Genomic DNA, 20,287 nt, shown 5'->3' on the forward strand with positions numbered 1-20,287 from the left:
GTTCAAGGTCTCAGGTTGGCAGTGTGCTAGTCTTTGCGGCTGGATCTTGCAGATGATAGTAGAATACACTTTGAAATAAGCTAGGATTATGGTGCCATCTCCTGCTTGCTTCTTCAAGAAATTGGCAGTGGTTGGGATGCCTCACAAGAACAGGAATTGTTATGTTCAGATCGGCCTGTGACCATTCAGGGTTATGCCCGGGCCTAGCCTGTGATCGGCTTGTGACAAGACGGGTGCTGAGTTTTAAAAACAAATAAATAACCACCTTCTTCTTCCTGTTTTCTCTGTTCCCTTCCTGTCCTCTCCGTCCTGTCAATCAGGCCTCTGGCTGGGAGGTAGGCTGCATCATGTCTTACATTTTCTGTGTCAGTGTTTGTGTGAGTGTGCATGTTGCTTCCGTAATCTCCACTCTCCTCTGTGCACTTACGGCCAAACTCCTCCTCTAGCTGGCATTGTTGGTGCAGTTGCTGCAACTTTTAAACTGTGTGTGTGTGTGTGTGTGTCTGTGTGTTTGTCAGGGGGTGGTGGTTATTGTTTCTGTTTGTTGCTATGGTACGTATTTTTGTGTTTCTATATTGTGAGCTGCCCTGTGATCTTTGAATGAAAGGGAATATGGAGATTTAATCAATGATAATGACACCCGAGTGGGAGACCCTGAACTTCCCTTGTGCAGGCTGAGCAAGGCAAATTTTTATGCGTGCCTCAAAATGGCAGCAATCCTCAGGGAAAATAGACAGAAACAGTGCAGTTTCATGGTCCCACCCGGGATCATAGTTCCAAATCCATGCCATTATCCTGCACGCTACAGTACTCTTACGAATAATGTTTGCTGTAAATGTTAGTTGGCTACTGACAAAAGGCCTGCTGGACGTGTGGAGGCTGTATCTTGCAGCAGCAAAACAGTCTTACTTTTTCACTTTATGAGACATAGCTGTTTTGGTATAAGGAAGATTGCAGATGAGGGCCTAGCGTCTGGGAAAGGAGCACCACTGTGTGGCAGAATCCTACTGGAAGGCCCAAGAGAATGGACTTGACCCTGTCTGCAGAGACCCCAAAGGCCCTCTCTGTCTTTTCTGGGCCCTCTCCAGTTAATACGTTTGGTGTAGGCTAGGACCGGTCAGTTTGTTCCGTGACTAAAGTGATGGAACTCCATTCATATTTTCACAAGCCTTGTGCCAAGACTGCAGTTGGTACAGGGTGCTTTCTTGTCCTTTTGGAGTGTGTCTATTGAGTGGCAGCTTCCTGTACTACAGATTATCAGCAGGAAGCACAGGTGGCCAGACTCCCCATTCAAGAGAAGCCCATCCTTTGAAACTAGGAATCTTGCGATGCAGACTGAACAGCCTAAACTAATTCTGTGCTGCAGAGTACCTAAAGCAAGCAAAAAAAAAAGTGTGTGCCTCCTGTGGAGGTTCAGCCCCTTTGAAAAAGCTTGTGCTGCCAAGCTCTTTGTCCTCCCACTATCCTGGCAGTCTTCCAGTGGAGAGGAAACACACCACGACACAGGTTTGCAGAGGGCAGCATGTTTTGCCCTTGCCTGTTATTTATTATTAACTGCCCTCCAGCTGCCGCCGGTGGCCCCTTCCTTCTCCTGTTGCCACACCAGGAGCTTATGCAGAACCATCGCTCTGTGATAGAGTGTCTGGCTTGCAAGCAAAAAGAGGCAAGTTTAATCCCCAGAATCTCCAGGTATGGATGGGAGAGACTGAAATCCTCGAGAGCTGCTGCCGGTCAGTGCAGGCATTTCTGAGCTAGATGAGCCAGTGGTCTGACTCAATATAAAGCAGCTTTCTATGTTCCATCTTGCCCACAGAGGAGAGGGAAAGAAGCAGAAGCAACTTTTTATAAACAACAACAAGCAGTGGTTTGCCTTCTCTATTTTATGAAATAATGTTTATTTGTTATCATTTAAAAAATAATTTTTTTATCTAAACTGCTCTGTGAGGTCTGAAAACAGCTCTATAAATGCCTTAGATCAGCCTTTCTCCACCTGTGGGTCCCCAGATGTAGTTGAACTACAACTCCCATCACCCCTCGCTAGCAAGACCAGAGCTCAGGGATGATGGGAGTTGTAGTCCAACAACATCTGGGGACCCTCAGGTTGAGAACCGCTGCCTTAGATCATAGTTGGGAGTGGCATTCCTTCCTTTTGGGGGCTCCCAGCCACCGCCAGAGCCACACACACCTGACTGAGGCAGGCAGGTAGCCAGCATCACTCTTAGCTACAGTCCCATTGGTCCAGCTCACTCTGCAGATTTGTGCCCCTGGCCTTTGTCCCCTTCCACTTATCCTGCAGCTGGTGCTGTCCACGCTCCTCTTCCTGCTGCTTTGCTGAGGCCCTTCCTGCGGCATCTCTGTGACACCTCCATCAGCTGGTGGGTCCTTGCATAGTGTGCAACTGGAGAGCTCTGTGCCTGCTGCTCACTCACTGCTTTCAATTGTTGGGTGGAGAGAAGGAGCTGTCCTGGCCATACTCTTCTTGCCCTGCCATTTCCATTCTCTTCTCCCCATCCCCATTTCTCAAAACAGCTTCTTAGGGATCGTGACCTCTGCCCAGAGGCCTGCCCCCTGCATCCCATATGATTTGGGGGTCTGGAAGTGTATGCTCAGAAGTATTTCTCTATAATGAGATCCACAAGTGGATAACCAGGTTTTGTTAAGGCAATAGGTTAGGGTCGTTGTGACTTCTACTTTTCAGTCCTTTGTCAAGCAAAGTTAATAAATGATCCAGCACCAGGTGCCATCCATTTAAGCAGGTTGAGAAAATGCAGTGCAAATAATAAAATTGTTTGCTTGTTTGAAAATGTACACCCAGACTTACAGTGTGCACTTCTCTTTACCAGAGCCAAGGCAGTAAACATATATGTAGTAAGGAGACATCAAAGTACGACTTCAAAGTACAGAATGGCTCAAATCACATTCAGTTCAGCCCTCCCATAGTTGGGTAATAACAAGGTGCTTAAAAGCTGTTCTGAACAGGGAAGCCTGCTGGGGCCACTCTCAAGAAGGCCCCCATGCAGGGCATAATGACTGTCATTAAGAGACTAGATACTAGCTTCCGATGCTAGAGATAATATATAGCCATCGTGACTAGTGACATTGATAGCCTTATTCCCTGTGAATATGTCAGATCCCCTTTTGAAGCCCTTGTACATTGGTGGCCAACTCCCCATTTTGTGGGAGTGAATGTCATGATTTAACTACAGTACATACTGTGTGAGGAAGTGCTTGCTTTTGTCTCTCCTGAATCTTCCCAGTATTCAGCTTTGATTGTTCCAGTGTAGTATGGGGGGGTACTCTTTATCCACATCCCTTTCTTGCCTTTTTTAATATAGATTAAAATGTCCCAAAGTAGGCAGGCCTCTTCCCAGACAGTTCAGTATTTTTCATTCAGCAATCTTATCTTCGCCTACTAAAATACTCAAAGCAAATTTAGTGCATTTGCAGAACTTTCATCTGGTTTAAAGATTACACTTGTACACCAGCGTGTCTTATTACTAAGAGCAGCACCCTGATCCTGAGTTTCGTGTGTGTTCAGATGTATGCACCCAAACACCCCACTCAAAACAAACATGCACAGTGTGAAAGAATGGAAGGATTTTTTTAAAAAAATTTTTGAAGTGAAGTGCTGTGTTGACATCATAGCATGCACCTCTACAATGGATCCAAAGGATTTTAGGAAGAGAGGTTCCTAACGTTCTTAACCTGTTTGGTATTTGTTAGCTTTTACCTGTCCCAGAACTGATTTTCCATTGAAAAAATGGAAGCATCACTCATTTTAAGCCTCTTAGTATCACAAAAACGCTGCATTGTTGTGTGTTGTGGGGACTCAGAACAAGAGCCGAGTAGATAAATTTGTTTCTTACTGTCACTGGACAGATATTGGAGGTGGTCCATGTGGGGATGCTAACTCCACATGCCAAAATCTTCCAGGTCTTTAGGGACCAGGGCCATTCTGGAGAGCTAATCCCAAGCCACTGCTTGCTTCGAAGTTTGTTTCATTCCCTCAGTCTGGGTAACTTATAGCTGGCAGATGCCACCTGGCTATGTCTCTGTCCTTTTGGTTGGATTGTCTACCTACCTCTTGGTCCCTCTGCTCTACTTGCTTTTCGAACCACTGGATTAAAATCTTGCCTGCACTGAGGCCTGGATACTTGGCATAGACATTAGCTGACGCAGCCTACCTCTGAGACCAGTACAGCTTCCTTTTCTAGTGCATACAGACCACAGGGAAATCTACCCAAGCTTTCTCTTTCCCCCCAAGCACTGGTTTTGAAGTAACTTTATCCTACCTGTGCTCTGAAAATGCATATTATCACGTGGCGATATTGAGATGCACGAATAGTGGAGAAGGCTAGTCCATCTTTAGCTACCATGCAAGTCTTCTTTGCTTTCATTTCGGACTTCAGTGAAGCTATTCTATATGACCACTGCAGAGCAGACACACTCTTACATTGCACTCTGAACATTTACGTCACGCTCTGTAATATCTGAAGTGGTCCTGAAAATGGAAGACACCATTCTAAAGCCCACTGATGCCTTTGCTTGGCAAGGAATCAGGGCATCAGGAACAGCCTCAGTTTAGGCTGTAGCAGAGGGGCCAGGAAGTGGCCCTAAGGGAGCCTTGAGGCACAGCAGCTGGGTCTAGTTCTAGTTATGTGGGGTTCTGTTGCATAGTGTGCATCATTAATGCATTTTCCCATGTGCACACCATGCAATTTAGCAGACAAGTCTGCATAAGATCTTCGTAGGCTGCCAAAGCCTTCCGAACCCAGATCTCCCTGTACTTTCCAGGGAGAGAGAGAGAAAGTGCTATGCATGGAAGAGTCCAGGAGTGAAAGGTGCTGGGATTTGGATGTGGGAGAGGAGGCATGAGAGTGTCTGTGGGTCCCTAAGCAAGCCACCTGCCTTGGAGGGGGCCCCAAGACACCACTTATTGGTGTTGTCCTGCCACTGCCCTGAAAGCTCGAGGTAGGTAATAGAATATCTCAGAAACATTAAAATAGAAGTGATTTAAACAGCTCCAGCTCAGTCACCAAGTGCTTCTTAAACGGGGTTGTCTTAATCATATCCGGCGTTGTGGTGCAAAGATCCCTCCAGTGCCCCCCCCCCGAGTTCTCAACCTTTTTTTAGGGCTGGAGGAGGCGGGCAGTGGCTGGAGGGCGGCTCCTCCTGCGGGGAAGAGGCAGAGGCTGGATGCTGTGCCTTCTGGCTCAACTGGCTGCTTCTTGCCACGGTAGGCAGCACACTGAGCGAGCTGGCCTGCGCTGAACGAGTGAGGGTGTGTGCACCGCTCCCCGAGCATCTGTTCGGTTTTTTCCCTTTTAGTCTTCTGGCACCCTGCAGAATTTGGCGCCTGCAGGCTAAAAGGGAAAAACCTGAGCCGACACTCAGCTGGAGCGGCTCACACACCCTCACTCGCTTAGCGCGCTCGCTTGGTGTTCCCCGGACTCTCGCCTGGCGCCCCCCAGAACTCGGTGCCCTGGCGCCCCGCCCCACTAGCCTCTATGGGTAAGACGGGCCTGTTCTTAAAGGACTCTGATAAATTTTCAGGAGAAGTGGTTCCATAAATGTCAAGCAGATGCTCAGACCGTGTTTGAAATACAGATGATGCTGTGGAGGGGGCAGTTTCGTTCAGTTTTGGTCTGTGTGCAGGCAGTCATTTCTAGGGCAGAAATGGAAGCAAGGTCCTCCTAACCATTGCTGTGGCTGTAGCCCTGATCTAGCAGCAATGCCTTGATGACTGTAGTTGTGAGAGGGAATGCTTTTGCTTAATTGCACCTACTTCTTCCAGACCCAGAGAAGCCGGCACAACTTCTTCGGGCATTGCATGTATCCGTATAGGAGGGTGTGCCACTCATCACCAGCGCTATTGTGGGTACTAGCCATGGCAGTACAAACATCTGTTGTGGTATATCAGGTTGTGCTCCTGCTGCAGAGACCTGTCCGACCAATTTGGATGGGGAGTATGGTGGGAGAGGGGGGGAAATAGCACGCAGCCGGTGATGATATTTCTGCAGTACAACTGAGAGATCTCTGGAGAGAATTTTCTGCACATAGTCGTAGGGATTGCAGCGGCTGTTAGGGATGAGGTGGTATTTTGAACTTTGTAAAACAAACAAAAAAAGGAAACAGCCCAGCTGCCCTCCACTTATCCCTGCCCCCTTTGGACAGTTGCTGTGTTCCAGTAGCTGCCATACTCTTTCTAACTTCTTTTTTCTTATTTTGCTTCTCTTTCAACTTTGCCATCTGCTTGTGGTCCTGCTGGCCTGATTTGGTAAGTTGGAGTGCACTTCTTGAAATTTTGTCTTGGGGAGCAGTGGTCTGGTTCATTTATGTGTGTATTAAAGAGAACTACTTTCACCTTACAGGAATTGGGTTGGAGGCTTCAGGGGAGATGCTAGAACTGTATTTCAGGTGGGGTCACAGGTGCAGATTTTGTGATTTAACCCCAGACAAAGATCACTAAAGCACGTTGTGGACCCAGTGGTCATGAAGGAACAGGTTACTAAAACCTGACTATGCAGGCACCCCGAACCGAGCCCCGAGTTCGTTCTTTATGGACTCAATGACAGTGGGAACATGAATGTAGGCTTCCTGGATCTCAAGCACCAGATTCACCCATAGTGCATATGGACGCCTCCAGGGAGTGAAGTGATTGGGAATAGGGCAGGTATTTTGGTGGTTGATTTAGTAAGCCATGCTTACTAGGGCTTTAGAGTCAGGATTCAAGTTACCTGCCTGATTTGTGTCGCAGTTATCTTAACTCTTACCATGCAGATCACTTAAGAGAATGTTTGGAACGTATTTCCGAGTTGGTTTTTATGGCTGCAAGTTTGGGGATTTGGATGAACAAGAGTTTGTTTACAAGGAACCCTCCATCACCAAGCTGGCTGAGATCTCTCACCGGCTTGAGGTAAGAGTTAAAACATCCTTGAAAAGAGGTGTGGATCAAGCATGAAGGTTGAGAGTCGGTTTGGTCATTTGTGTCGTTATTGAAGTGCTTCTCATGAAGCATCCCAAAGCAATTTACAAATACAACCTTTGAATCTAAAAAACACTTTTTAAAAATAAATCACATATAAAAACCTTTTTTAATAAAAACAACAACTATAAATATAAAAGCAGTCTAAAACACAGTCACGAGAGCAATTTGTAAACTAGGATAAAGATTTTAGAAGACTTGTTGAAAGAGGAATGTCTTCATCAATATTTTTATTTATTATCATTATTTATTATTCAGTTTATATACCACCCTTTACGAAAAGGTCCGAGGGCGGTGTACATTAAAAATACATTACAGAACATCAATTATAAAAAACATAATAAAAACATGGTAAAACGCATAATGACAGACAGCCTAATAATAAAATAATCATCATAATAACAGGCACCAAAAGGCTAATAGAGAAGTAATGCAACATTTTCCTTGGGGGAAGTGGGGACGATGTAGGAGATGAACAGGTCAAAAATACCTGGCATAAATGTGCTGAGAAGATGCTGCTAGGCTTGGCTTTCAAGCACATGTATGCAGCTCAGATAGTCTACATTCAGGGAACCCACAAGTTGTTGTTTAGATGACATCATCAGAGTACATGGTGGTCTACACAATAACAAGCAAAAAAGATAGATTCTGCTGCCCAGAGGCACTCAGATTAGACACTGAGGAAGGCAATGAAAGCCAGGGGAGCCAAGGAAGATGGAAGGAAAGATGCACTCAGCTCAGTTACATTTCCATGTGGGGATTCCATCCTATGTGAAATAATAGCCTTTACTCTCAACGACCTGCAAGAGTTTGTACTTAGTTGGGGTGGGATGTTCCGCTAATGTTTGACCCCTGTATTTGCATGGATTCAACCTGTCTCTTCTCCTTGTCTTCCCAAGAATGGTACAGCAGTTAACTTGGCTAAAGCAGTATTGAAGGAGGGAGGAAGCTGTGACTTACAACAAGCAAGACTCACACTCACTCCTACACATGTGCAACCCCTTCCCTTCACAATCCCTCTTACTGAAAGCTCCCTCGCTTTAGCCACGGCAGCTGTGGCTTTTGGCAAAGGTGTCGCTCAGCTGTAGTCCAAGCAGAGCCAAAGGGAAGAGGCTTTGGAGCCAGCTCTGATGGAGGCAGTTGCCTGCTTTCTCAGGGCTGATTCATGGCACCTGTCCATGCAGATCGTCGTGTCCTCGGGGCTTTTCCCACCATTTACTCTGAGGACCAAGAAGAGCATATGTCTCTTAAAGGCATCCTTCCCTATTTGACAAAAGCATAGTTGTGGTAGGGTCTCCTTTGTATATCAAACTGAGCATTGGGATGTGGTATGGAAACTGAAAGCCTTGCTTGCCACACTCAGATGCTTGTAAGTTATTTCTCACCCCCAGGTTGTGTCTGAGCTGGGAAGGGAAAGAGGTGGGCTTTCTGCCATGCACTCGCTTTGATTGGAAAAAGGACACCTACCTACCCCTTCTTTATACCCAAATTGGCTAGTGTACATTCAATAAAACACACATACCGTATTTTTCGCTCTATAAGACACACTTCCCTCCTAAAAAGTAAGGGGAAATGTGTGTGCATCTTATGGAGCGAATGCAGGCTGCACAGCTATTCCAGAAGCCAGAACAGCAAGAGGGATCACTATTCAGCGATCCCTCTTGCTGTTCTGGCTTCTGGGATTCAGACTATTTTTTTTCTTGTTTTCTTCCTCCAAAAACTAGGTGCGTCTTATGGTATGGTGCGTCTTATAGAGCGAAAAATACGGTGATTCTGGTTTGCCCTTCAGGAGCAAGTGCAGAATAAGCCTCTCTCCACGATAGCTGCGAGGAATTTTCCTTGGTCTCAGTGGCTGTAGAAGCCTGAATGTTCATCTCTGTCCCTTTTGTCATGCTCTGAAGAACTCCCCTGTATCCTTTCCCCTTTGCAGGAGTTTTACACTGAGCGCTTTGGGCAGGAAATGGTAGAAATCATCAAAGGTTCCAACCCTGTGGACAAAGCCAAGCTGGATCCTAACAAGGTAGTTTCGCTCTTTATCATGTGTTGGGAGTGTCATGCATTAGCAAGCCAGGCACTGCTAAGGGACTAGTCTGCAAATTTTGTTGGGCTGGAATAACTAAAGGGAAGAGGGGGGACTTGTGCCCCATGTGGTCTGGGATTGTGTCTCATGTTCTGCAAGGAAAGAGATCTCTACAAGATTTGATGCATGCTATTCCTTCTAGGCTACATGGCCACCTTCCTTCTCCCTGCCCCGTATATCACAATTAAAATAGGTTCTTATTTCCCCACTACTTCCATAACCCTTGGTTTGTTCATAGGAAGCTGAAATTATGGCATGACCCATGCCATAGCAATAGTTTTGGCAGCAGGTGAAGGCATTTTATTACCGCAGTCTGCTAAGGTCATTTTTATCTGTAGTCCAGCCTTTGCAGCACCAAGAGATGCTTTCTCCCATAGTCGGTTGGTCCCAGTGTGTTTGGTAGCTTAGATGACAGTCAGGACAAGCAGACCCCTTGTGTGGCAGAGGAGAATGAGGTGATGCTGCCCCAGCTTTCTACTGACTGCCCCTGCCGCCTTGTTGTCTTCCTTGCCGCAGGCCTACATCCAGTTGACTTACGTGGAGCCCTTCTTCGACACGTATGAGCTGAAGGATCGTGTCACATACTTTGACAAGAACTACAACCTGCGCACTTTCATGTTCTGTACTCCCTTCACGCTGGACGGGCGAGCGCATGGCGACCTGCACGAGCAGTTCAAGCGCAAGACTCTGCTCACCACCTCCCACGCTTTCCCCTACATCAAGACCCGCATCAATGTCATCCACAAGGAGGAGGTACTCTGGGGTGGGGATGGTGAGTGGGTGGAGGCATATGAGAATGGGGAGTGGGGCCGCAGGGACTACAATTCTCAGAAATAAAAAAATAGTGTAGTTGTCAGGTGGTGGTGTGGTTGCTCGAGAGCAAACAGGCAGGACTCCGACCTGTCTTTTCCAGCTTTAGTATTAGTGCAAACTATTTACAGTGCAGAGCGTCGCAGGTTCAGGTCTGGCTCAGTCGCTAGCAGAATCTGGGAGTGGCCGGTCCTTGTACATCCCCCAGCATAACAGCCGTGTGACCCCCATCCTTCTCCTCCCCTCTCTGCGCCGAAACCTACTGCGCAGAGTGGGCGCTGGCAAAGGGGTACTTCCCTCCCCTCCGCTTTGCTCAGGCTCCGTGTTGAGGTTCTCCCTAGCATCTCCTGGTCGCTGCACCTCCTCCCCACTGGAGGCAGGGCTTTCCTCCTCACCAGAGGAGGAACTGCTTCGCAAGATCTTCGGAGGTTCCCTATAACACAACTGCCCTTCCACCTCTCGCCTCTGAGCTGATGGCAGTTCCCTGACAGTAGTGAAAAAATTCAGCTAAGCAAAAATCTCAAAAAAATTCAAAAGCACATTTTGAGTCCCTGAGCTTGTGAGCAATGCATTCCACAGAAACCAGAAAAAACTGTGACATTTTTTCCAGTGGGGTGGGATCCAGCATTTCTGCTAAAATGTCTCTCCCCACTCCCCTTGTGAGACTGACAAAACTCAAAATAATAAACATTGCAGAATAAATTATAAAAGTGAAGCCATGCTTGCTTGCTTACTTACTTAGTTACTTACTTGTTTGTTTATATTTCATGGAATTTATTCACCACTTGATAGTAAAACAAACAAAGAGACAAACCTCAAAGCATAGTTCTTTAACATGCTGCTATTATTTTCTGCCATACAAATATCCTGACTGTCTTTTGTTTCGTTTCTGGTGACCAATACCATTATTTGTTGTTCGTATTGTTTCATAATAAAAAAAATCCTTCCAGTAGCACCTTAAAGACCAACTAAGTTAGTTCTTGGTATGAGCTTTCGTGTGCATGCACACTTCTTCAGATACACTTCTTCATGTTATTCTTAATAAAGATTGTTTCATGTTATTCTTAATAAAGATTATATTACTAAGACAACAACAACCTCAAAGCAGTTTACCAAAGATAAAACAGTGAAATAAAGAAGAAATCGTAACTATACTTTAAAGCATACAAGAGTTAAAATATAAAACAGATTAAAATGACCTCAACTTTCCAAGCATACATGCGAGTCCCACGATCTGCTTGCTCATTATGCAAAATTCACTTATCGAAACACAATGAATCATGCCCAGACCTCGCTACGTGCATAGCTGATTCAGATATCTGAACAGCCAGAGTTCGCCATCTGCCTTGCTTGTTTATGCTTTCCTGGTTGGCGCCTGCCATTTCCAGGCAGAAACCATGGAGCAGAGGCAGATTTAGGGGAGCGCGAGCAGTTCAGTCACACTGGGTTCAGGGATACCACAGGGGGTGCTGCAATTATGATGTAGAATGGAAGGCAAGAGGAGGTGGGGCCACTGAATTTTGGCATCGCATGGGGCACTGCTGAAATTTGAGACCCCAAGGTTTGTCACTGCATGGAGGGAGCCAATGGAGAGCAAAATTGGACAAATCAAAATCAGGAGAGATTGGACAAACCAGTTTTTCCTTTGTCTTTCTCTTGCTAGTTGACTGCAGCCATTTTAGGAAGAAGCCATGGTAGGGAGAGGTAGAGAGATCACAGATTAGAAAAGTTCCCATAATGCTCTTATTATGTTAATGCTCAATTTCCTGGGAATGTATTGCATTTGCTAAGTGGGACTTGGATGTACAGTATATATACTCAATTTGCTTAATTTTTACAGTTTGCTGAACTGAGCCCCTTTCTTTAAAATGCAGAATTTAGATTGGGCCCAGAATGTCTTGTTTAGGGTTTTAGATGAATGGCACATGCCCATCTCCTGGGTTTCTGTTGTTTGGACTCTTCTCCCCAGATTATTCTGATTCCCATAGAGGTGGCCATAGAGGACATGCAGAAGAAGACCCAGGAGCTGGCCTTTGCCACCCACCAAGATCCACCTGATGCCAAGATGTTGCAGATGGTGCTGCAAGGATGTGTTGGCACCATAGTCAACCAGGTAGTTGCCCACGGAATGGGAATAAGTGATCGATTTGGGGGGAAAGGGAAGCTTCCAGCCAAAGTAGCAAACCCCTTGAGACTGTGGAGTCAGCAGATCACAGGTGTGGGGTGAGAACAGAAATTAATCCTGGGTCTGATGGGGGTAAGGACTTCAGGTTAACATAGAAGTAGAGGGTAGGGGAAGGGAGCCTGAAAACAGGATGGAGACCCTTGGTGCCATTGTGATAGCTAAGAGTGAGTTACTGAGTCAGAATCAATGGGGAGGGCAGTAGGAGAACTTCTCCTTGACTCCAAGGCCCTTGTGTTCCAGGGACCTCTGGAGGTGGCGCAGGTATTTTTGGCTGAGATCCCCGAAGACCCCAAGCTCTACCGACACCACAATAAGCTGAGGCTCTGCTTCAAGGACTTCACCAAGAGGTACTGCACAGCACACCTGCCCTGAATCTGCAGCTTGAAATCCTTTTCCGCCTGTAATGCCCTTACATGGATATATCCACTCAATCTTGCTCTGCTTCAAGTGCCTTTTCGGAGAATTGAGGTTGCTTATTAGTACGTTTTGTTGTGGCTGCTGATGTCTGGCATCCTGCTGTGTTTAATTAAACACCTTGCCAAGAGCTTCCTGTCGCAATTTGAATCTTGTTGGATGTGAAGTTTCTGCTGGAAATTTAGCTTACCTTCTTTCCAGGAGATTTGAATGTCTAAATTTATGCTGACTGCTTTGAAAATGGAGGGCTAGGCTAAAAATTACTTCCTGTCCCATTCCCACACATCAGCCATTGAACAGGAAGGGAATTTGAACTGGCAGAAATGACTGGCAGAATCCGAGACCAGGGAGAAGAGTTGGTGGAAGAAGATTGGAAAAAGTTCAAAGATTATTTACAGAAACACTGTAAAATTAATGATTGTTAGAATGATGTTGGATAGAAACTAAGTGGTCTTTTGCTGTAATGCTATAAGGGAATATGAGAAAATGGTTATTAATAGGTTAAAAAAAATTAATGTTATAATATTTAAAAATTGAAGAGTAAGATGAATGAAGAGGGGAGGGATTTGCTGAATTAACAATTGGAACTGGAATACAGAAAAGGAAGGCGTGAGGAGGTCCGGGAAATAAGCAAATGAAAAATATGTGATAGAAAGATTGAATTGTTTTTCAACTATTTTTATTTTGTATTTTTCTTTTTTCTTTTTATTCTGCAAATTTTTTTTTGAAAATCTTAATAAATATCTTATTTTAAAAAATGAACAGGAAGGGGCTTTGCTCCTGTTTCGTTCTCTAGAACTAGTTCTGTAGAACTAGTATTCACAGAATCATAGAGTGGAAGGGACCCTGTGGATCATCTAGTCCAACCCCCTGCAGTGCAGGAATCTGCTGCTGTCCCTTACGGGGATCAAACCTGCAGCCTTGGCGTTATCAGCATCGCACTGGAACCAACCGAGCCGTCCAGCTGCATGATCTTGGTGCAATTCTTGTTGAGCAAGGGGGGTGGGAAAGTAGGATTATTTTTCATTAAGCTACCTATTCCTTAACTGTAAATGCAGGGGGAGACTGCTGAAAGCACCTGCCGGCTGCCTATATAGACTAGTATCCTGTCCTTCACCTGAAATGCCCCAAGGCATCTTAACAGAATAACAAAATACAAGAATCCAGAAAATCATTTAAAAACATTAAAATCAGTCAGTCCAACAAGAAAACCACAACACATCATCAGTAGAAATCAATATGGTGGTTTCACCAGCACCTTAAAGCATGAAGCTTGACAAAATGAGGATGTTTTAACTGCCAGCATACTCAACATTACTTGAATCGGATAACGTATATTCTGCCCCCTGCAACCACTTCCAGAGCAGTTTAATAGCTGGTAATAAGAATGACCACTCTTTTTAAAAAAGGTGGTGCCTTCAGATAATATCCTGTAATTTTCAAGCCTCTAAATGCTTAAAAATAACATGACGATGTTATTTATAGTTTATTAATGGTTCAATTTTCTGCATATCTACTCAGGCAAGTTCCATTGAGTTCAGAGGGACTTACTCTCAAGTAAGTGAGCATAGGATAGCAGCTTAAGAATCATCTGAGTAGGCTGAATGGTCCTGGGGTTTCTTGTGGCAGAGAACAGACCTAGCTCCCCTCTTTCCAGAGGATTGACAGTTCTAATTTCTGGTTGTGCTTCTCTTTAAACTAAGGAAATTTAGATGGTCTGCTTTTCAGCATTTTATGCCTGGAGTCTGTGCCTGGAGTGAGTGACAACTCCTTAAAGTCAGCCCTGAGCTGGTTCCACCACGAACCTCTTACTCGCTGCCAGTGTGGTGTAGTGGTTAAGAGCAGTGGACTCGTAATCTGGTGAACCGGGTTCGCTTCCCCGCTCCTCCACATGCAGCTGCTGGGTGACCTTGGGCTAGTCACACTTCTCTGAAGTCTCTCAGCCCCACTCACCTCACAGAGTGTTTGTTGTGGGGAGGAAGGGAAAGGAGAATGTTAGCCGCTTTGAGACTCCTTCGGGTAGTGATAAAGCGGGATATCAAATCCAAATCCAAACTCCTCTTTTTTTAGGTGTGAAGACGCCCTTCGCAAGAACAAGACGCTGATTGGACCAGACCAGCGGGAGTTTCTCCGAGAGCTGGAGAGGAATTACCAGCGCCTCAAGGAAGCCCTGCACCCGCTTCTCAACCGCAAGATCCCTCAACTCTACACCCCTCTGGCCCCCCATTCTGCACACAGGTGAGGAAACCTCCTTGCGCAGATTCTGAAAAAGGCCGTGAGCAGAGACTCAGATCGAAAATGCTTCGATCAGACCACACAGGCAACTTTGGTGGTGACAGCTGCCAGGATTCCACTGGCCACCTAACTCGTCCTTTTGGCCTCTGTCTTTCCCCCTTCAGCAAAGATCTTTATGAGAAGCCTAGAAAGGACTACTGGGGTTTCTCTGCAGACATGGCACCATCAACTGGAAGTGCCTTCCCAAGCCCTTGTGCTGCTCCCCAGGGCAGAAAGCTCCTGTTGGGATTTTGCCCGGAGGTCTGGAAAGAAAACACAGACTACAGCATGAGCTCCATACATTTCATTTCATTTTTTTTTAAAGGACTTGTTCCTTCCTGAACCTGGAAGTCTATCCGTAATTTCTGCTAAATGTTGGTTTTATTCCTTTATCCCATTTATGTCGTTTTTGTTTGTTTGTTAGGAAAAGGAAGTTTTGGTCCCGGTCCTTGCTCTCGCAGCCCCTGGTCAGAGAGTTGGAAGGCACCAGAAGGGCACCCCAGCCAGCCTCTTAAGGCAGAGCCCAGGGTCATCTGCTCACCAGCACAGTGGAACAAACCTCTGGGGTCCCCACAATCCTGTACACCAGTTCTGAAGGATTGTTCCTCATTCCCCAAGTATACTGCACTGCGGCACATAGCCGGTGCAGACACTTCCTCCATGTGCATAGTTTCAGCCTAGCAGGTTTTGCTAACCAGCGGCTCTGCCTATAGAAGTTGCTGGACTACAGCTCACGTCATCCTTGACCATTGGCTATGCTGGTTTCGACATGGGAGTTAGATTCCAGCATCATTTATCTGGAGGACCACCTGTCTGCCCGCCCCACTCCAATTCTAAGGTGTAAATACCTTGGAGCTTTGACTCTTCAGTGGTTTAGACAATACTGAACTAAGTGGACCAGTGGTTTTTGAGCTGGCATAGGCAGCTTGCTCTGTACCTTTTATAAAGGTGGCAGTTTTTTGGAAGCTGTCCTTCAGGCTTTACTAGTGTGGCTTTTATCCATTCAGGATGACTTAGATTTGGACAGTAAATGTGTACTGTCTTCTTATCTGCCTGAACCTTCAGGATGAAGCCATTTGCCATGCTGTTATCATTCCCTCCCAATCCCCAGTTACAGAACATGCTTTTTCTTCTTCTGAGTCTTGCACTGTGCTTGTTTCCTCCTGCCAGAAACTCCTTCAGCAGACTGAGTTTGCGGAAGACTGAAGCCTAGAAAGGGAAGCCCCCGCTGGAACGGACCACCTGAAAAACTGCAGGGACCATTCGCGGGAGGGAACTACTGAGCCTTGCATCCTCCAGGGTTGCCGCCAAGCAGGAAGTCAGGCTGCTTGCTCTGTTCTGGGAGGCCAACGCTGAGACTTGGAGTACCCTCCCGTGTCATTCCAGGCTCTCTCCAGGATGTGGGCCAGTCGGACACTTCAAGAGGAAGGAGACATCTCTGTGGGAGCTGGCGGTGGGAGTGATCTGGCTCCCACATTTGTGCAGCTCAGAGCTGTGCCCCACCCTCAGGAAGCCTTGCACCCCAGCTGTGAGACCATCTGCAGATCCTCTTCCCTGATGAACTGAAGATTTGCTTTTGCTTTCATGGGCCTTTGACTTCCACAGAGAATAGCCAGATTTGAAACTCTGGGTATGGTTGCAGTTGGAGGCCCACCCACTGTGGATTCTGTGTTGTCTTCTGTCTTGACAGCTGGGCTCAGCCCAAAAACTTAGGTTTCTCCCTTTCTCCCTTTCTGTTTTTGACACTCCCCTTTTTGGCTACCAACCCCTTAGAGTTGCCAGCTATTTGTTCATGAATCAACAAGAATGACAGGACCAAGTTCTTGTTCCCATTCCTGACTGGAGAGGGTGGGGAGAAGAGAGAGAGGCAGTGGTCTCTGAGGTTGAGTTAGGGGGCTGAAACCTAGGACACCTGGGTTCGCTTCCTCACCTTCGGAGGTGAACAAGTCCTCTTGCGCTGAGAGCTTGATATGTCCACCCAGTGCTTGGGCTGAAACCCAGGAGTCCTGACCCCATACTTCCTCATCTCTTCCCTCCAGCCCCTTCCCAGGAGATCCTGACTGCCGGTTTTTATGTAGCTGGTCACCAAGTGATGGCCTTCTGCCAACTGCCTTCTGGGACCCTCAACTTCCTCACTTGCAGCACGGGCCAAAGACCCTTCCCTATTTCACATGCCTCTTGCTATACCCTTTTTGAGGCAGGGGCTAGTATTTGCATGCACACTTGATCACAGCAGTGCCTTCTAGAGTGAGCAGAGGAGTTCTGTTCCCCTCCTTCCGCCCCCAAAATGCCAAGGGGGAGGGGCTGTGTGTGCATTTGTTTGTTAAGAGGATGAATGAACTGTGAACATCCCTCACCTTCGTCAGTGCCTCTCCTCCACCTTCCCAAGCAAGCGGTAGTGAAGGAAAATCACCGCTGCAGGCTCAAGTTGAGTTTAGACTTTGATCTCACTCATAGGAATGAACATCCTTTTCCTGGGAGAGTAGTGATTAGCCCCTGCCCATAGTGGCAGAGCGAAGTGTATTTGGGAGAAATGAGTGTATTCTGCTTTCTTTAATAGGGCATGATTTGAGGATCGAGGGCAATGGCAAAATGCTCTTGTGTTTTTACTACTGGAGAGAGTAAATCCAGGTTTACTTGAAAGCAATGGGGAGCATTTCATTCAAACACATAGGATTAATCTAGACGATATTTCTGTATGGACTCCCTTGATTTGGACTGAGTATTTTTTTTCCTTGCTCAGTTTAGCATTATTTTTGGAGAAAGTGAAACAAGCTAAAACAAACAGATTTGTGTAAGCGGTGCTGATTCGGTTCCAAGTTTCTCCTTTTTGGTTTTCGTAAATTCGTACAGGCACTGGACCAATCCAACTGGTGAAACTTCCCATTGTTTCTCTCCCTTGCTCAGTAACCCCCTTCACATAACCACCCAAAGACCCTTTTTTAAAAAATAAATAAATTTGAAGTTGGTGCTCTTTCCTAACAAAAGGAGCTAAGTGCTAGAGTTCAGTTGCTTACTTATAACCAAAGCTGCAACAGTTCGGATTCAAAATGTCACGTTCTCTTGTTTAAGAAATATCCTTCTCTCTGGATCAGAGTTCCACTCCTCTTACCTTGCTCCAGGCCAGATATTCTGGACATGGTAAATGCTACATTTGTGCTATGGCCAGGCCAGTGGTAGGCAGCTGAGATTTGATTTCTGTATGTCTTGCTCCTTGGTGGAGAAGTTTGTAAACATTTTATTTATAATGCCATTAAACAAAATCCAAAGAGACTGATTCTGTTCTTATTAATGAATAGGGTTGTGTCATTTGCTCACACTCAAGTCACCTAGGAATCTGTACTAACTACAGTTAGAATCATAGAATCATAGAGTTGGAAGAGACCACAAGGGACATCGAGTCCAACCCCCTGCCAAGCAGGAAACGTTGTGCCATAAGCTTCAAAATACAAGAACTAATCCAAGAGCCTAGTGAATCCAGAGAACCCAACTTTCCATTTTTGAACTGGTCAAGCTTTAGGTCCTCATTGTTAGCAAGAACCCACGGCTATGGGCAGAGTTTGCTTTGTGCTTTGAAATTTTAGGACACCCTTGGGATAGGGCTGCTGTTGTCCCCTAATCCCTGTTCCTTCTCTGTTTTGACAGACTTGTTTTTCTAACCACCACAAACACCCTTTCTGCTGCTATTGACAAAACTCAGTGGCTCTGAATCCAAACATTTATCAAATAATAATAATAATAATAATTTATTATTTATACCCCGCCCATCTGGCTGAGTTTCCCCAGCCACTCTGGGCGGCTCCCAATCAAGTATTAAAAACAATACAGCGTTAAATATTAAAAACTTCCCTAAACAGGGCTGCCTTCAGATGTCTTTTAAAAATAGGATAGCTACTTATTTGTTTAATGTGCAAACACTTAATTTTGGCTGTGTGTATTTTCCAGGTGCCGATTGTGGCTATGGCAGCCTTTTAGCCCTCCTGCACCAATGTTTCTGAATCACAAGTGCTGCCGTGCCAAGGATGGGGCATTCAGGGGCCTAGAAAAATAAGCAGAGGAACTGTTTTGAGGAGAGGCATTTGCGAACAAGGAAGCCCAGAGAGGAGGAGAAGTATGAAGCAAAAAAACGGTAACAGGGAAGAGTCATGCATTATGCAAAGCATTCCCAAGGACCACCGTGGTACTCTGCTGTCCAGGAACAACAAAACAACATGGGGGAGGGCTGACAGTTACAATGGGAAGAGCTTGAATCCCAAGGTGGAAGATCCAGCTTCCAGACAAGGTTTCCCAATAGCAGTGTGGGTTTGGTGCCCAGGTGCAGGGCAAAGGCGTAGCTGGTGCTCAGTGGGGCCTTGTTTGCACACCGTGGGTTGGTTTTGCAATTGTGCCTGGGCTTTTGCAAACCATCTGGCCAACAAGCTAGTGTAAGAAGAGAGTGATGGGGGAGTTGAGCCCAAAGATAAGTGAGCCACAGGAAATCCCACAGGAGAGTGCTGGGAGTACCTGGTGTCTTGCAGTAACACAGGCAATTTGAAAAGAAGAGAGTACAAGGAGCTTTCATCATTGAAGCTGCCATGCAAACCTATTGGCACACTATGGGCTCTGTAATCACACTAGACCATCCATGGCACTTCAGTGCTTTCATGGTTTCCAGAGCAGTAACTGTGCCAGCTTTTTGCATTAAAAACAACAAAGTGTGTCTATGCATATACCTGTAACTCAAGATCACACTTCTTGATGAACCCTTCTCATCGGTTGTAGTCTATCCCATAATAAATGTGTACAGGTGCCACAAGGCTCTCTGCTGTTTTTAATGCTTTAATAGGGATGAGCATCCAGGCCACAGCCCAGGTGAGCAGCTGATGTTTTGCTGTGTTGGGAAAACTGGGCTGATATGGAGCTATTATGCACTGGAAATGGGTGAAGGGAAGGAGAAATCCCCCTGTTAAGAACACTTGAATTGTGAAAGTGTAAGGGCAGGAGGCTAATGACAAAGCCCCAGAAGGGGGCTACTCGTGTGTCGGGAACGTGGACAGCAAATACTGTACTTTTCTGTGTATAAGACTAGGTCTTTTCCTAACAAGTGGGTGTCGTCTTATACATGGATAGTGCATAGGGTGGACTTTTGATTGGCTGCTGCCACGGCTGTCAGTAGCCGTTATTGGTTGCTGCGTCAGTCAGTGGTGTTGATTGGCTGATGTTCCGGCAGTTGGGCGTGCGATTTGCAGGTTCTGTCGGCGATGGGACAGACAGGAAAAAAGCTTAGCAACCCTCCCCAAAAAAGCTCAACAACTCTCTGCCATCTCTCCCCATTTTCTTAAATTTGAGTCCCCTAAAATAGGGGACATCTTATACATTCTTATACATAGTGGCGTCTTATATACGGAAAAGTACGGTACTCCGAGGCTGGGTCTGTTATTATAATAATATGTCCAATTGGAGAGGCCCTTGCATGTCTTGGCATAATTCTGAAGGGACGCTTTCATATCTGGAGAGGGCCTCCTGGGTCTTGCAGGAGTTAGTATTGCTGGCCCAGAAC

At 46.0% G+C, this 20,287-nt stretch overlaps 1 protein-coding gene across 10 annotated transcripts in view; it reads left to right on the forward strand.

Annotated features, from left to right (window-relative positions):
* DOCK6 (dedicator of cytokinesis 6) overlaps window positions 1-18,021 on the forward strand; it is a 96,268-nt gene extending 78,247 nt beyond the window's left edge. For 3 of the 10 annotated variants that reach the window (XM_083482889.1, XM_083482887.1, XM_083482891.1), the window contains 8 exons: window positions 321-335; window positions 6,791-6,916; window positions 8,916-9,005; window positions 9,582-9,818; window positions 11,845-11,988; window positions 12,301-12,407; window positions 14,545-14,712; window positions 15,919-18,021. In XM_083482889.1, the coding sequence (XP_083339015.1) occupies window positions 321-335; window positions 6,791-6,916; window positions 8,916-9,005; window positions 9,582-9,818; window positions 11,845-11,988; window positions 12,301-12,407; window positions 14,545-14,712; window positions 15,919-15,961 (930 nt within the window). In that variant the 3' untranslated portion in view covers window positions 15,962-18,021. Of the gene's footprint in view, window positions 1-320; window positions 6,278-6,780; window positions 6,917-8,915; window positions 9,006-9,581; window positions 9,819-11,844; window positions 11,989-12,300; window positions 12,408-14,544; window positions 14,713-15,918 lie in introns of all 10 variants that reach the window. The other 7 variants (XR_014520765.1, XR_014520766.1, XR_014520768.1 and 4 more) reach the window with 3 other exon arrangements.
* Window positions 18,022-20,287: the final 2,266 nt, after the last annotated feature.

This window comes from Podarcis liolepis, assembly GCF_965112155.1.
Source record: "Podarcis liolepis genome assembly, chromosome: 17".
In the NCBI taxonomy this organism is placed as follows: Eukaryota; Metazoa; Chordata; class Lepidosauria; order Squamata; family Lacertidae; genus Podarcis; species Podarcis liolepis.